The 16393-nt window shown below is 42.0% G+C and overlaps 1 protein-coding gene across 8 annotated transcripts in view; it reads right to left on the reverse strand.

Moving 5' to 3' along the window:
- The window catches only part of EBF1 (EBF transcription factor 1), a 269155-nt gene that overhangs the window by 96498 nt on the left and 156264 nt on the right, over positions 1–16393 (reverse strand). For all 8 annotated transcript variants that reach the window (XM_038150157.1, XM_038150152.1, XM_038150156.1 and 5 more), the window contains exon 7: positions 2271–2352. In XM_038150157.1, the coding sequence (XP_038006085.1) occupies positions 2271–2352 (82 nt within the window). The remainder of the gene's footprint in view (positions 1–2270; positions 2353–16393) is intronic.

Below are 16393 nucleotides of genomic sequence, written 5' to 3' on the forward strand. Positions count from 1 at the left end.
ATCTGTGTTCTGAATTTCCAGCAACTTTTGGGGACTGACGAATGACAGACCAAAAGTTGGAAATATCTCTTGGCAGTTTCAAAGTCCAGCACAAGTAGGGGAACGAAGGAAGGGAATGTCTCCATTTTTGTGTGTATAAAATGAGTATGTTACCATCTGAAAGTATCTGGAAATACCTTATCCTTATGGTTTTTAACCAGAACTTTGACATCACCATTGAAGACCTTGTAAGTCACTGGCAACAATTCAAAGGCAGATGATAGCAAACACAGGGGCACAGATTTCATTTGGTTGCTACACAACACTGCCTCAAAGACCCAGGAGCACCACAGCATTGAGATACTACATGTACATTTGGTCCTTTCACCCTAAGAAATGATAAATGAAGCTTGGACTCTGTAGAGCCCAGCTGTTTTATTTTAAGAAGTCTATTGCTAAAAGACCAACAAGTTCAAAATTAAAAAAAAAGAAAAGGGAAGAAACAAAAGCAGCTATTGTAAAACAATAAGCCTGGGCACTGAAGAGAACGCTGTGAGCTTCAATGCCACCCTGTATGAGAGTAGGAGTGGTTCACTCGGCTGAAAGTGATTAATTTCTTGAAAATGCTGAGGTCACGCTAATTGACATGACCTGTGTAATTAAGCAGTCTCTGTTTACACACGGAAAGCTCAACTGCTGTGAAGCTGGGTTTGTATGACAGAATGTCTTTACAAGTCAAGAGATCAACAACCTTTCCTATGTCCTACCTCCCCACCGACACAGCTCCTGATTGCTGTTCTGAGGGAACACGCACAGGCATTTCCATATGAAAATCAGCCTCGAGCTGGGCGAGCACAGCCCCAGCAGAGTGTACATGTTGTGAAGCAAGCTCTGACAGGCCCCAGGGGTGACTGCTCGGACTAAATCCCCGTGCTGGTGAGAGTCCTTTTCCCACATTCTCTTTCCGTGATAATGCCCTCTGGAATCACAGGAGAATCGTGACAGAGGGAGGAGTGTGGGGTGAGAAGCTGAGGGCTCTGCCATGCTAATGCTGGCTTTTACACTGATTAATTTAATCCCTGTGGCCACATCTCCTCACTTCTGCACTTCCCTGCTCAGAGGCAAACAGCACCCTTCTGCCTTCCAGCACTGCTGCAATTAAGCAGTTCAACAAAAGACATTCTACATTTAAATAATATTGTCACTTACATAACATTCAACACTTGTATTGAAGTGCAACAATGCTGGAAAAGAAGCAAACAAGGTTCTGAGTAACCACAGAAAGCAGATATATTTTGGAGTCGTCTTTCTCCAGAGACCCATGTGGTCCATGGGACAAGGACAAATCTCTTGTTTCTTTCTCAGAACCTTGAGGCAAAGCCACACGGACAGTTCTACCATGTTTCCTCCATGGGCTGTATTCACTCCTCCCACCAAAAGAGAAGGCCCTTTGACTTTCTATCCCATATTTTTATTCAGCACATTACCAGGTAAAGCATGATTGCCACAGTCAAAGACCGTGTCTTCAATAAAAGGGTTGGCACAATCATCCCTCAGCATTGCCACCACTCCACTCTGCTGCCAGCACTGGGGAAGTGCATGTACAGACCACCTTCCCAAAGGACAATGATGCTCTTCATCCCAAAATGAGTTGTGACACAGGTGGAGCATAACAAGATGTCCTTGGCCATCTAAAGCTTTGTTGATATTTCAGCTCCCAAGCCACAGTGCCACAAGTTGCAACAGTGGGTTAATACCAGCCCAAAGCATTCCAAGGAAGAGACATCCAGTGGCAGCTTTTTCCAAGTGCTCACTACAGGGACAGACCTTCATCCCATCAATGCACGTTTATGAGTCTTTACCATTGCTCAGGAGTAACACGTGTAGCCACATGCCTGATTTTATTAATTGCTCTACACCTTCCTCTGCCCCAGCCAACAAACAAGGTGCTCACTTGGTGTCTGCATGAAAACAAATAGCTCCCCATGGAGAGAGAAATATCTCAGAGCAGGGGAGCCCAATAGCTGAAAACAACAGAGAGGTCATTTTGATTTTTTCCTTTTCATGCTTTCCCTTCCGGTGGAGATGACATTATCTTCAAGAGTGTTCTCTTCCAGAGCAAGAAAACCCAACTACTTCCTGACAATTCTGCTGTGACAAGAAGTCCTCAGGCATTATTTTGTGACCTTATGTTTTTAGCATCTTCTAGTGAATTACTAGGTTAGTTTGGGTCAAAGTACTTCTGTCCTAACAGCTGCTGATTTTTAAAAGAGGAAGTGTGTCCAACTGACCTGGAATCGACGCATGTCTCGAGGGTTTCCTGCATTTTTTAGGCAATTTTGGTTACATTTGAGGAAAAATTTCAAGAAGAACCTGTGGAGAAAGAGAAACAAACATTAATGTCTTATAAATAGGGTGTAGTCTGTAGAAATATGACAGTAATACAAATATGATATCTGCACATTTGGCCCAACAAAGACTTATCAACATCAGTACTCCCAACTCAGACAAATCACCCCCCTTGACCAACCAAAGAATGAGTGGAGCTTAGATCAGTGGCCTGATCTAGCAAAACATGTGAGCACATTCTGAAAATTTAAACACTAATTTCATAGCTCTGTTGTGTCAGAGCCATTAAAGTTTGCAGAGTCAGTCCCTCTGTCACGCCAGGCTGGCTGTGCCATCCAGAGCAATGAAGAACAGACACGTTTTTCAGCACAGCAAAAAAAGGGACAGAAAAATGCTAGACATGAAAATTCCCTTGGGTATAAATGGGGTTTTCTTTTACAAGTTCGCTGTCACCCGTAAGTTTTGATTTAATACAAAAATACTGAAAATGTTCCATACAGTTGAAATCTCCCCCCCAGGATTAAACCGAGTTTGTGCATAAAATTAATGCTCCAGTAGTGGTTAGTGGAGCCCAAATCCCTGAGAGAAGGGGGAAGTCTTGGTCAAAAGAATGACTTCATGGAAAAATGAAATGTTTTTGATGCAGTCTATTTCCTGACCACGCACAGTTCACTGAAGTAGCTATATGACCCTGACATATATCTCTAAGAAAAGACATTGCCTTTTACAAAGCCAAAGAAAAAAGCAAACATTTCACTGAAAATATTTCCTTCAGTGTTATGCATCAGTGGACTGTAAACTCATAAAGACAAGTCAATGAATAATAGTGGGTCTCAGATTCCAGGCTTCCTCCCTGAAAGCCAAAGCTTATCAGCCTTTTGTCCAAAATAAACTACAGACTAAGGTCTACTAAAGCTCAGCCGTGCAAAGTTTAATCCTATAGCAAGTTTAAAGCCCAGTGTAACCAGACAGGGCAGCATTACACATGCAATAACCATCAGTGACTAAGCAGAAGTTCTTCTGCCCTGTTCCCACATACAGGAGTGGGGTAGGGAACAGTTTGATCCTGTTTTACTTTAAATCTGAATGTTAACTTTTGCAAGCAGCCCTCTTTTAGCACCCAAACTGAATGCTAGGTCAGCAGAATTTGCAAAGACTGTCACCAAGAAAGGCTACACTGCAGGGTAAACAGCTTCAGAAAATCCCTTTTTGATGAGCAGCATTCTTTGCCCTGCTCTTGTTGTGATGCTGCCCCTCAACAAGGCAAGTTTTGCTGCTTGCTCCTCCATGTCAAGGAAATCATACAAGGCAAATGGCTGCAATGATAAATCGGAACTACGAGGGACTGTTTTCATTAAAGAAATGCAATGTAATGAGGAGGATTATCAAATGTGATGCTTGGGATTATCAAGGACTAGATCTCCTGGCCCAGGAAGTCTCTTCTAGACCCGAGCTTCTAAATAAGAGCAAGCAATCCACATAAAATAAACATCCACTGCACTGGAACAGGGCTTTGGAGGCAGTGTTTGTTTAAAGGAAAGAGCAGTGCAAGTCATTGCATTTCTCAATCAAGCAGGTTCTGATATTCAATAATGGAAAGGTGGTGCTATTTGCTGTACATGTGTGTCTTTTTAAGCTGCTAATGGCCAGCTGTGACAGCCTGACTCAGATTGTGTAGAAGGAGCTGTCAGCACAAATCTTGGCATCTCGGATCCAGACAACTGCTTGCCACCAGGCGAGGGTTTGTACTTGTGCCAGAATGGATTTTGAGAGACAAGCAAATAGGGCATTAATTCCGCCAAAGAAAAACGAAAAGTGGGGAGAGTTGGGGATCTTACACTTCAGATGATGGCTTTCCTGTCAACAACTCATCACTTAGCTCGCGAGCTATGAAGGGCACAGACATCAGATCCCTCTTGCCCTAAGCTGGCCCTGTCTCACGAAACCCTGGCAGGATTCGGAGACCACCCCTCCACATGAGATTGCTCGCTGAAATAAAAAGCCTGGCCATCTGTTCAGAGGCAAAGACATCCCTGTCAGCTGGTGCCTACAGCCTCGAACAGGCCCTTATGTGGCAAAACCTCTCGGAACCACTCACTCTTTGGGGAGAAGCTGGCGCTGCCCTGGGCTTACCGCGGGATTTTGGCGGCTTCGCCGAGGGCTGAGTCCAGCAGCTGCCCACCCGGTCTGCCACAGCCCCAGAACAGCACCCGGGTCCTGAGGGGAACTGGGGCATGGGAAAGTTAAAAATAGCTAAAAATTCCTGGTTTGTATTCGCATAGCACACAAATAACAGGCAATGAGGGTAGGTGGATTGACTAAGGGTTCCCCAAATAAGATGGAAAGCTCTTTGTGAAGCTCTATGGTGAAACACCGGGCCTTCCCTCCCCTTACAAACTCTGAATTCATGTCAACTCAAAGGCTTGGAAAGTCACTCTGAAATACAAGAGTTTGCTTTTTGGGGTCTGCAAAACTCTAACCCAAAGTTTCGCAGTCTAACTTCATTTGTACTGTGCTATAACCCCCAAAGGCTACAGAAGTTTCACCAAAATAAACTGCAGAAGAAATGAAGCTCATCTGTTTAAACCTACCAAAAAACCTCAGGCAAGCAAGCAAGCAAACAAAACTTCTTTTGAATTAAACCAACTCCAGAAAAAAATTAACTTGCAAAAATAACAGCATTTTCAGAGGAAAGCGAAGCTCACACAGCCAAGTTCACTCACTGCATGTTAAGCAAAAAAAAAAAAAAAGTCACTAGTTTACAGAACACATTCTGCCAAGCACCGTATTTTAATTCTACTGAAAGACAAAACAAACGATGGGGCTGCACTTTGTTTGGGAACACACCAGGACTGGAGTCCCCCTGGCCACACGAAGCATCCCACACTCATCCAGGCAAGAGCTGAGCAGCTCCCGGGCTGGCACCACACACCAGCTGATGGAGCCTCCCCACCTTGGCAGGAAGGAGGATGAGAACAGATTAAGACAAGAGTAGAGCAGAGCAGTTTGATTCATGGGGCTCAGCCCAGGCTCTTGGTTCCTGCTTTAGACCGATTGTTCAGGTGCCTTCATCACCTCAAGCCTGGTCCTGCCAGCTTTGCTCATTAGCAACACTTCACTCTGCAAATATTTCAGATTTGGATTGACAGCACTGGTCCAGGAGAAGTGCCAACAGAGCTGAGCTCTTTGTAAGCATAAACCTCCATCCCCATTTGCTCACATCGAGCTTCGTCACAGTGGGTTATGTTTTTTCAATTCTAACTTTCCCTGCATTTGGCAGGACTGTGTACCATTAATGCTAACCACAGAGGATATATAGTATTAATACTCACTACTGGGGTCTGAAATTCATTTCCAAGATGAAAAAAAAAAAAAAAAGTGCAAAACACAGGAGTGTCAATAAAATCTTCAACACTCTCTCCAAACTTATGTGACTGCTGAACACTCTTCTGCCACACAGGAGTCAGTCATCAATTATCTTACTCCTACCATTGAAGGATTGGGGTTTTTTTTCATGAATCAACCAAAACATGATTTCTGACTCCCCTCCTGACTACTATCATTCCTGGTGTGAAGAGCATTTGTGCATGTGGAACAGAACAGCTCCATGAGACTCAGCTCAGGTCCAGGAACAAAAACTTGCATTGGTATTAAACCAGAGAATTCCATGCATCACCTGTACCCCACAGAGACATGGCTGGAGTGTAAGGAAGGGAAATTTGGGGGAAAAGCAGTTAATTTTATATTATATTTAGGTGTCCTACCATGCTGCTCAGGGCAGGCTGCAAAATCTGCTGAGGGAGTGAAGTTGCTGAGCAATCAATCTGTGCCATGCATGCACTAAAAATCCCTGAGTAACTGCAAGGTCCAGTGTAGAAATACATCCTGTGGTTAAATACAAACCCCTGGGCTGAATCAGGCCCCAAACTAATGTGAACTTCTGTCTGCCATGCAGAAGTCCTAAAAATGTGCTATTGGCTGTTGGGAATGTTCTCTCCTTTTCTCACAATTCAATAGAAATTCCTTTTTTGGAGACGAAGTTGTGGTTTTTTCCTAACAAAACTGCTGCATTTCCAAAAAGATGGTGCCAGTAGGACTGTGCTCTCACTCTCTGCTAGGGAGGAACTCTACCCAGGCCTGGTTCCTACTGTTACTTCCAGCTCCTGAAACCAGCTCAGGAGTCCTCACTCCTGCCCATCCATCCTCTGATTCTCCTCATTCCACTGATGGATCTGGTGAGCACAAGACCAGCTGGAGGTCGCTCCACTTGTTTAAAATATTCCCTGCCACTCCCTGCTGGCCTCATTTTCCATCACAAACCAAACCTTTTGGGTTTGTGCAACACCTTCCCAGCAGCATCCTGCTCTTTGCCAGTACAACAGGGATTTAAATTAAGCCCACGGCAGAAATGGAAGTAATGAAGATGTAAGAGGATCTTGCCTTCCTGCTTTTCTTGCCACCACAAATTAATACTCATGTTTATTAAAAATAACTGAAGAGTTAAATTAAAGAAAGCAAGCTCTGACATGATCTACGTTGGCTCTTCTGTCACTCCCCTGAAGGAAATTTAAAGGAACTCAAACACGAAGGCTTAGCAGTAGGATTTTCTTGCCATTGCCACAATAAATATGTCTGTGGAAGGAGAAAAAAATAGTTGGAAAGAAGACCTGCTGCATTCCTGATGCTGAAGAAAAGCTTGTTTGTTCCTGATACATTGGAGAAGTTGTTCAAGAACAGTTCCTCCATGTGAAAATATGACAGCTGTCATGGTGCCAAGGTCAGCCAGACCAGTGGCTATCCAGAGTGAGTGCTGGTTATACAGCTCAGACCTGGCTAGGGCAAACAAACCTGACAAAACACACCTTTTCTGTGGTGTAAACACATTTGATAGAAAAAGGGCAACTTCAGACTCCTGGATGAAACACAGCAGCAAGTATATGTGGGTTTGTAAAATTAGTAAAACCAAAATACCCAGGGCCAGGGCAATAATTAGCAACTTTCCATCAGATAAAAGGATTGCATGCCCATTCTGTACGGTGCACCAATCCAGCAGAGTACTAAATATGTGCATAAATTTAAATACACAAGCAGTACTGGTGGAGACAAAGGTACCACTCACATACTTGAGCACGTCCAGCCTGAGGATGCTACAAAAACAGTGTCCCAAACAACCTCTGATGGGTATTTTAGCTCTGGTGAAAACTTGGCACATCCAGAGGAACCAAAGCCAATACAGAGGTGAGCCCAGAGGTCACAAGGCTGACAGTGCTTTGTTTGCTTCTGCAGGGTTTTCTCTGCACTGTTCACACACTTCTCTCTTTATCAATCTGTAACTTCTCCTGCAACTCCTCATAACTTGATCTACTCGGTAATCTGCCACTAAAATAAAAATATAGAGAAAATGCTCTTTTATTTGGAAAAGTAAATAATTAAAAGGTAGCTAGAGTAGGTTTAGGTTAGGTACTAGCAAAACTTCTTCCCTGTGAGGGTGCTGAGACTCTGGCACAGGTTGCCAAGAGCAGCTGTGGCTGTTCTTAGATCCCTGGAAGTGTTCAAGGCCAGGCTGGATGGGGCTCGGAGCAACCTGGGATAGTGAAGGTGTCCCTGCCCGTGGCAGGGGATTGGAATGAGATGAGCTTTAAGATCCCCTCCAACCCAACCCATTCTATGATGCTATCATTCCTTGATCTATGAAATGCCCCTTTAGAAACTTCAGAAGGACAAAGTTAATCCTTTTCCCTTTTCAAGTTGACTTTTCCAATCCAAACTCCTATTATAAAATGGCAAAATTCCAAACTTAGGCTAAAATAAAGCTTTTTTTTTTATTATTCGTGAAGAATAATTTCTTTAATTTTCCAACATTTAAAAACTTCACTTGAAGATTGGATTTTTGTGGGTTTTTTTCCTTGCAGGCCTTTTCACATAAAGCTCCCTGATCATGTCAGGTCCCTTATTCACAAAAGAATAATTGAGACTGAGACTGATATTTACCAACATGAGGCTGAGCATGAAAATCAAATATAGGCATGGAGAAAACCTCCTATTACCCACATGTTCACAGCTGGATTTTACTTGCCTCTTTAGTCAATAAACAGCAGTAGCTACCTTTTGTGGCATTTTTACAACAGGAAATTTATTCTGCAGAAGAGAAATTAAACACCAGATCCAGCCATCTAACTCTCTTCTAAACATAACCTCTTGAGTTATCAAACATCCTAATTATGAAAAAAAAAATCCCAAATCTGTTCTCTCTGGATTCAATGTTCTTACTGATTTAAAATGGAAGCCAAATCAGACATGAATTTTGCATTTATGGGATGCTAAGAAATTCACTGGTTTACAAAACAAACAAACACCAAAACTAAAGGCATGGAAAATTATTTACTAGACAATATATATTTACTAGACAATATATATCTTCCTCTTGAACTGCAGAAAAGGTCCAAGAAAAGCAATATGATGCAGAGAATAAACCTCAAGTAGTCAGAGCCTGTTGACTGAAATTTTTCAGGCAGTGCCATAATAATATAAACATAATAAACATAATAAACACAATAATAATAATAATAATATTTTTTTTGGTTTGTTGTTGTTGTTTTTGTGAACTTGCTGTTGCTGCTGAAGCTCCAGCACTGCCAGGGTTTGCAATTATCAATACAGTAAATATTCAGCTCAGCAAATAGCTGAGGAGGCACCCACATAATCACCAAATCAGAAGGCAGGACCACCCAAACCAGCCTTAAATTACTCATTGCTCACTTCAGCAAATGCTCCCAGTCACTTTTCCTCAGGTCTGTGTGTTCTGCACAGTGAAGCACAGCATATCAATTTTTCATCTTGCCTCTTCTGGACCCCTCTAGCTCCCTGATACTGAGTTATAATGCATCACAGAAATTTAGAGTAGTTTGGGAAAGTGTGTTTGGCATTTTCTCCAGTGAGTGAGTTAAAATCCCAGAGAGGCTGTTTTGGTTTCTTCTCACAGACTTTTAATAAGAAAAGAAAGAGATAACACCACTGAAAAACACCATCACAAAACAGAATTAAGAATAGTCCAGAGGCAGGTTTGAATGCTCAGTTTTTTCGTAATTTAATTTTGCCCCCAGGTCTGACGTTTTATTATTTTTTTTTCCTTTAAAGTAGAGAAAATCTGAATTTTCCTATATCTCCTTACTTGTGCTCAGCTCCAGTATCTAAAATTTTTATTACACTTGAGCTGCAGCTACCTTTCTATCACAAAAAAAGTTGGAAGGAGTTTATGCCATCTGTGTACAGGGGATCCACAGGGCATTTGGTTGATGACAACCATTGTGAATAGTAAAATAGTAATAATAAAAGTCAACCAATTTGCTTCAGTTTAACCACTTTTCCCTTCAGTCTCTCCCCATTTCACCCCTCAAATACTAGGGCATAAAAGTGAGTTAACTATTTTTAATTTTTACTGAAGACATCAGACTTCAGTCACTGGAAAAAATGACAAACGAGCCCTGTGGTCTGTCATAGTTCACACAATGCCAGTGAATTAGCAGCCCTGCCAGAAGCAGGGCTTTAGCAGAAAGAGCCTCTGTTCAGTGTAAGTGCTGACAGATAACAGCAGTGCTGTTATTGCAATACGATAGCAGCATTTGCTTCCCTGCCTTCTCAAGGTAAACCCCTGTAACTCTAGCACAGGCACCAAAAAGCAGCAGAGGTACCAGAGTCAGGGGATGTTGGAGAGCAGGGCTAATCCAGCCCTCTGGAGTTGCTTTTCTCACAGCAAACAGGGGGCCCTAAAATGTTTCACCTTGAGCCGGGGGTGCTGATGATGTATTTCTTTCACCAGCTTACTGAGAAAGTTCTAAAGATTCACAAGGTAAATATTTCATGTGTGAGAAACACATTTCCCACCTTTCCCTGGACCAGGCACATGTAAATCCCCTGCATGTAAAATTGTGTGCAATCTGCCTGCACATACAATAATTACTGATTCCTCATATAACCTGACCCCAAGAATATCTTGAAGTAATATTGACACACTGGTGCCATCACCCAAACCTGCAAAACCCAGAGGCCATTTAAAGGACTGGTGGGAGCCTCTAAAGCACTGAGAAAAAATTGTGCACAAGCAGAAGATGAAGTGTTACTCAAAGCCCATCTGAACAGATGCATCCTCGAGCATTTACACCAGGTGTAGACATGATCTTACAATGGTGAAACCTCCTGAGACCTGGCTCTGAACCTGCTTCGTTTTGTCCTCAAGATGTCTTTTTTTAAGTGGAAGATGCTTTATGTTAAAAAAAAAAAAAAAAAAAAAAAAAAAAAAAAAAAAAAAAAAAAAAAAAAAGGGAAGAAGGTCTGCTTAGACGGACATGGAATTTATTTTTGACCAGATTTATGTGTAGGACTGATGGCCTGAAGAGAGAGAAACAACCAAGATGCTGTTAGATCTCATATTTACAATAACCCATGGTATACACCAGTAATGAGTCAGAAGACTATAAGACATAAATAAAGTGATTATTGAGTAAATTCATGTCTCAAAAACATTAAAAATACACAGTTCAAGGAGTTTCCAGAGAAAGGCAAGAACTTTTCACAGTGCTATGTGCCCATGAGATGCTAACTCTGGGCAAGCTCAGGGGTTCTTGGCTGCAGCTGCTCCAGCGCCTTGGGATCCCTGCCAGCAAGAGCTACACTGCAAGACTGGGATTTACTGCTAGGATGACACCCCAGCCTCAGCTTCTGCATCACTAAATCCTCCAGAGAACTGCAACAGCGATGGAAAAGTTTAAATGTGCCTGTAAATCTCCTGTTCACACAGTCCTGGGTGGAACTTACCTCACCTGAGCCACCTCAGTAACTACAGAGAAGAATTTGAGAAGTGTAATATGGAGAGGGACTGATTGCATCCCCTCCTAAGACAACTTATGCTTCAAAGAACACATTAAATGCTTGCTTCCAGTAAAGTAGCAGCAGTGAAGGACATTATGTGGGGGAAGGGGAAAAATAAATAAATTAATATCTTTAAGTTATTAAAAGCTAACTTTTAATAAATTAAAATCTATAAAGATCTGGGAACCCAGTCAGTCCCTGACAATCTCACAGAAATGCTGCTGGGAGATGTGATTTTACACTTTTATGGTTCTTTTGAATAAAGAAAAAAAGCCCCATCAATTAAAAGAAATCTTTTAAATAAACTAGTAGGGGTGAGTCTAGAATTAGCTGTCCAGAAAAAAAAATATATGTGCAAATGTACATTTGTATTTACACAAGACAAGATCAAGTGCAAAAATATTGTGGAAGAAAGTCAAGTGCTGCCTTCAGCTCCTGCCCACAAGCTGGACATCCCATCCAGGGGTTCCCATTGTTTCATGATATTTAAGAGAATAAAGCCCTCGTTTCCTTTGCAGCAGGGAGCTCTGGCAGTGAGACAGGATCCGGAGTGTAGTGGCTATTTTGAGAGCTGGAAGGAAGCAAGAGGCTGTTCTGTGCAAAGGCGGAGGCACTTTGAGCTGTGAGTGCAGTGGTTCAACAAGAGAAGACATGCCAGGGGTACTTGAAGGGGATCTTGAACTGCCTCTAAGCATAAAATGCTGCAGATTTGTGTGTGTGTGTGGACAAGCAACCCAAACACTGTAAAATTCATTGGGATTTACCACAGATGGGGAAAAACTGAAAGAGGAAGGGGAAAAGAGTTTCTGATGTGCTGATGAAGAGGATCACCCTATATGTACTGCTGGAGATGTCATCAATAAATATTGCATATGACTGCTGCCTTTAACATGACATTGAAAGAGCTTAATTAACCTCAGAAATAATGACCTCTGCAGCAAGCATGTGGAATCCAATCATATCTGCTTATATCACAAGTTTTGGATTAAGTGCTTCAGAGCTTTTCTTAAAGCAATGAGCCTTGAATATGTAGGAAAAAGACTTTTGCTGATGTCCTCTTCCATGTCAGAGAGATGTGGGAAAGGCATTGTAGGCTATAGCTGCAAAGTTATCTCTTGCACCAGTTGGGAAAGGTGATCCAGCTAACAAGAATATTTTCTCCTGCCCTTGAAGCCCACCATCCAGTGAGGTCAAAAAAAACCCAAAACTGGAGTGGAATTCAGATCAGGATGCTGGGGACAAGTTAGAACTGGAGAAAAGCAAATACATGAGTTGGCATTTGTAAGACATTTATAAAATAAATCATGCTCGTGGTACTTTGTTGGTGGGAACTATGAAAAAAAGCACATTTAGAGTAGTTCAACCGACCAAAAGCAGTGTAAGGGCAGAGGCACAGCATTAAATACCTGACAGAGGGGAACAGGGAGCAGCTACAGACAACTTCCATGGTGTTAAAACACAGACAAGGCTTGGGATCTCCCCTGTATTTATGGATGTCTGGCTGTGTCACCCAGATGCCCTTCTGTGTGAAAGCAGGGATGAGACCTGTGATTAGTCACATTTACACCCACAGAACACAGAGCATGAGGGACTACAAAGTATTACATAACTACTTCAGAATTATGACTTTTCTGTGTTGCTGCAGAGGACAGCATCAGCAATGGAAACTTTACAATGAGCAGCTAAGAAACCTTGCCAAGCAGCCAGGGCAGAAAGATAAAAGTTGTTGCGCATCTACATCTTACCAATGAAAGTTAAAATTCAATGGAATTGAAAGTACTTGCAACTGAACAACTCTTAACAACTCTATCTCTATTTAATGTTCTATTGCTCTTCTTTTGAGAGCAATTGTGCTGGATATCAGGAAGAATTTCTTCACTGCAAGGGTGGCAAAGATTTGGAAAGGGCTGCCCAGGTAGGTGGTGGAGCTCCCGCCCCTGGAGCTGTCCAAGGAATGACTGGACAAGACATTCAGTGGTTTAGTTGACACCACAGTAGTCAGTCAAAGTTTGGACCTAATGATCCTGGAGGTCTTTTCCAACTTTAATGCTTCTATGGTTCTAAGTTTTACATTTCTGCTTAATCTCCAAATAAAAATTAAAAGCAAATTTGAAGAAATACTGTGCAGTGCCAATGACAAACTCATCAGCAGACACATGTTAGACAACATGCTAAAATACCCTCACATCAACTTGTCAACAATTACCACCAACTAACAGACAACCCTGACAATATAATGCTCAGGGCTTGACTGAAAATACAGTTAAATGTACACTATCACATACAAATTGCATGTGACTTTGAGTCTATTCAATGAAATAATATGACTCCAAGTTGGGAAGGATGGATCATTCTGATTACAACTGAATGACAAAGTTTCTATCTGCTGAGATTTCTTCCACCGCGCAGAATAACTGCAACAAGCACAAAATGACTGCACTGCTCCTGCATGGAAGCCTCTCTGCCACCCTGGAGCTGCAGCATTGCCTGTCTACAGCCAGCTTTACCCTTGGCATCTTCTGAGTCCTCCATCAACTTTTCACACAAAGTCCACGGATATAAAGAGGCAGGTTCGGCTCACTGTGCTTAAGAGAGCGTGAAGATCCCTTCATCTTAAAGATTCCTGACTCTCAGTAGAAGCAGCTACCTGGAACTTGCAAGGACATTGAGGAGAACACTTTCATCCTTGCAGGAAGCGTCTTGGGACTTGTTAAGACTACAGGTGGTCAGACACTTGACTTTGTGTCTCTCCTGAAAGACGGCACCTGCAGCAAGGCGGCACTCCCTGGTGTGACACCTCTTCAGCAGCATCTGAAAGGGAAGCCAACCTCCCACTGAGCCACCAAACACTGCTTCCCACACTAGTGAGGCTTTTCCTTAGAGGACTCTTCTTTGAAAATAAAAAATTGCCAGCCTAGTGATGCAGTGCCAATAATTCCATGCGCTGTTGCTTTTGTATATCCTGAAGGTTGCTTTTAAAAAATGGGTTTCATTACATAACAGGTCACAGCAAAGTGATGTCTCAAGTTTTTAATTGAGATTTTTAATTTTTTTTTCTTTTTTTGCACCTGCACATGGCTCTCTTGATCTCCATTCAGTTCATTTAAAAGGCACCTTTTAATGTTCACCTACCTGTCACTTTGAAAACAAGAGACACATACATTCTGTATTCCTTGGTAAGAGTTTTAGGTTATTTTTTAAATTCCACTTCTAAAGACCACAAAATAATGGGGAAAAAGGTGGCTTTTTTTCTTTTTTCAAAGGAATCTTTTTATCTAATTGTAGGCAATAATGCATTTCAGATACAGAAACCAAGAATGGAAGTGGAGCTGGCAGAACACCCACAGAACATCACTTTGCCTTCATCCCAAAGAGACTTACTCTTTCAAGGTGTCCAGGCAGAACATTTTCTGGAATTTTAAATATGTTAATAGCTCAAAGTAATGACGACTCCAAGCCAAAACCCCAAATTGGAAAGTTCCTGAGCCCCAAGCAACATTCAGTCTGCAGCAGTGAAAGAGTGAAACAAATTCAGATGGGAACACGCACACCTTTTGTGAAGATCTTGCTTGAGGTTGGCATCTGACCAGAAATAACCAGCTCAGACCCCATCTTAGAGACCCAAGCTCGGGACCAAGAAGTCTTTAGAATAAACTGAAAATGTCTCCCTGAAGTGCAAGAGAGGCTGGTTTCTCTCTTGTTGCACTGTCTGTTCTCAAACTCTCTCCCACCCTTTACCTCTTAAAGGACATTGGCAAATGGCACCCCTTAGGCTGTATAAATCTCTGCAGAAGGAACGGCATAATTTTTCTCCCATCACGAACCTTCCAGTCTAATATTTGACAGCCTAGATCAGGTGCTGTCCAAACATTTATTAAAACATTTTAAATGATGAATATATCCAATTATTACTATTAATGCAGCTAATACTGACTAATGAGGGGGAAACACACTAGCTTGTGTCCCGCAATTCATTACCCCTGCCTTGTCAACAATTCAAAGCCCAAAACCTAATCATCCATACCGGGCCCTGTTATATTTCACACGTCACATTTAATAAGTCACTCAGTGCCTATAAATTAATGTAACATGTCGGCGTTTATGAGCGCGGCTTTGTCGCTGTTAACAAATGATGTGCTGGCCTGGTCTGCTGCAGCTCAGCAGTGACGAATGATGGAGGATGATTTCTCTCCAAACTATAAACTGCACACTGGGGACCACAGCCACACGTGGGCATGTGTGTGCACACCCAGGCTGGGCACGGGAATGGCATAGAATATCCAAAATAAGGTACCTGCTACAGGTGTATTTCATACATTGCAAAGTATTAAATATTTTTCAGCCCAATCATTAAATTTTATCTGCACACATCATAACTAGTCAGATGCGTATAGAGATGAACACAAGTTGCCACACAGTATTATAGGGATGTATAAACAGCTCTTCAGCAAGTTTATCAAAACCACATCTCCTGAGTGTATCACGTTACAATTTCACTCGCACCACTTTAAGCCAACCAAGTTTATAGATACTATCATTTATAACAACACAACACACAGGTGGGGCCAGATCTTGGGCTTGATTTACGGTTAGTCTGAACACCTGTAATATTTCCATTCTTAGTGCTTCCACAGCCAATCACAGCTTGAAACAGAAATGAAACACCACAGAATTGTATTGCAGAATGTGATGCTAAACTGCAGATGACTGGCACAGCACCAATACTTCCTTTACTACTTCTTGAGCAAAACTGATTTTTTTTAAACAATATGAAGAAAGCATAACTTAAAGTAACAAAGTATATTAAAAATGTACATGTGATACACATGTACTTTTTAAAACCCTTTTTCCAATTTTCCTGAAAAAACTGTAAGCACTGGAGAGCAACAGGGAAAATGTTGGCATCTTTTGGTTACTTTGGTGACAGCTGTGGCAGGTTCAGGATTGAGGAAAGACATATGGATCTACATACGACTGCATTAAGTACTATGTGCAGTAATAAAACTGCACGTTGCAAATGCACACTGTGGCCAGGAGGGAAGTTGTCACTGGAACCAGATTTTATGGAGCTCAAGAGGTTTGTCAGCAGCAGAAGAAGAAGACAGATAAGGAAAGGACCCCTGACAGTTGAGCTCCTCACCCTTTGAAAAGCTGACTCTTACCAAAGAACAAACCAGGACCCCTGTTTTGGTTTTAT

This window comes from Motacilla alba, chromosome 13, assembly GCF_015832195.1.
Source record: "Motacilla alba alba isolate MOTALB_02 chromosome 13, Motacilla_alba_V1.0_pri, whole genome shotgun sequence".
Taxonomy (NCBI): domain Eukaryota; kingdom Metazoa; phylum Chordata; class Aves; order Passeriformes; family Motacillidae; genus Motacilla; species Motacilla alba.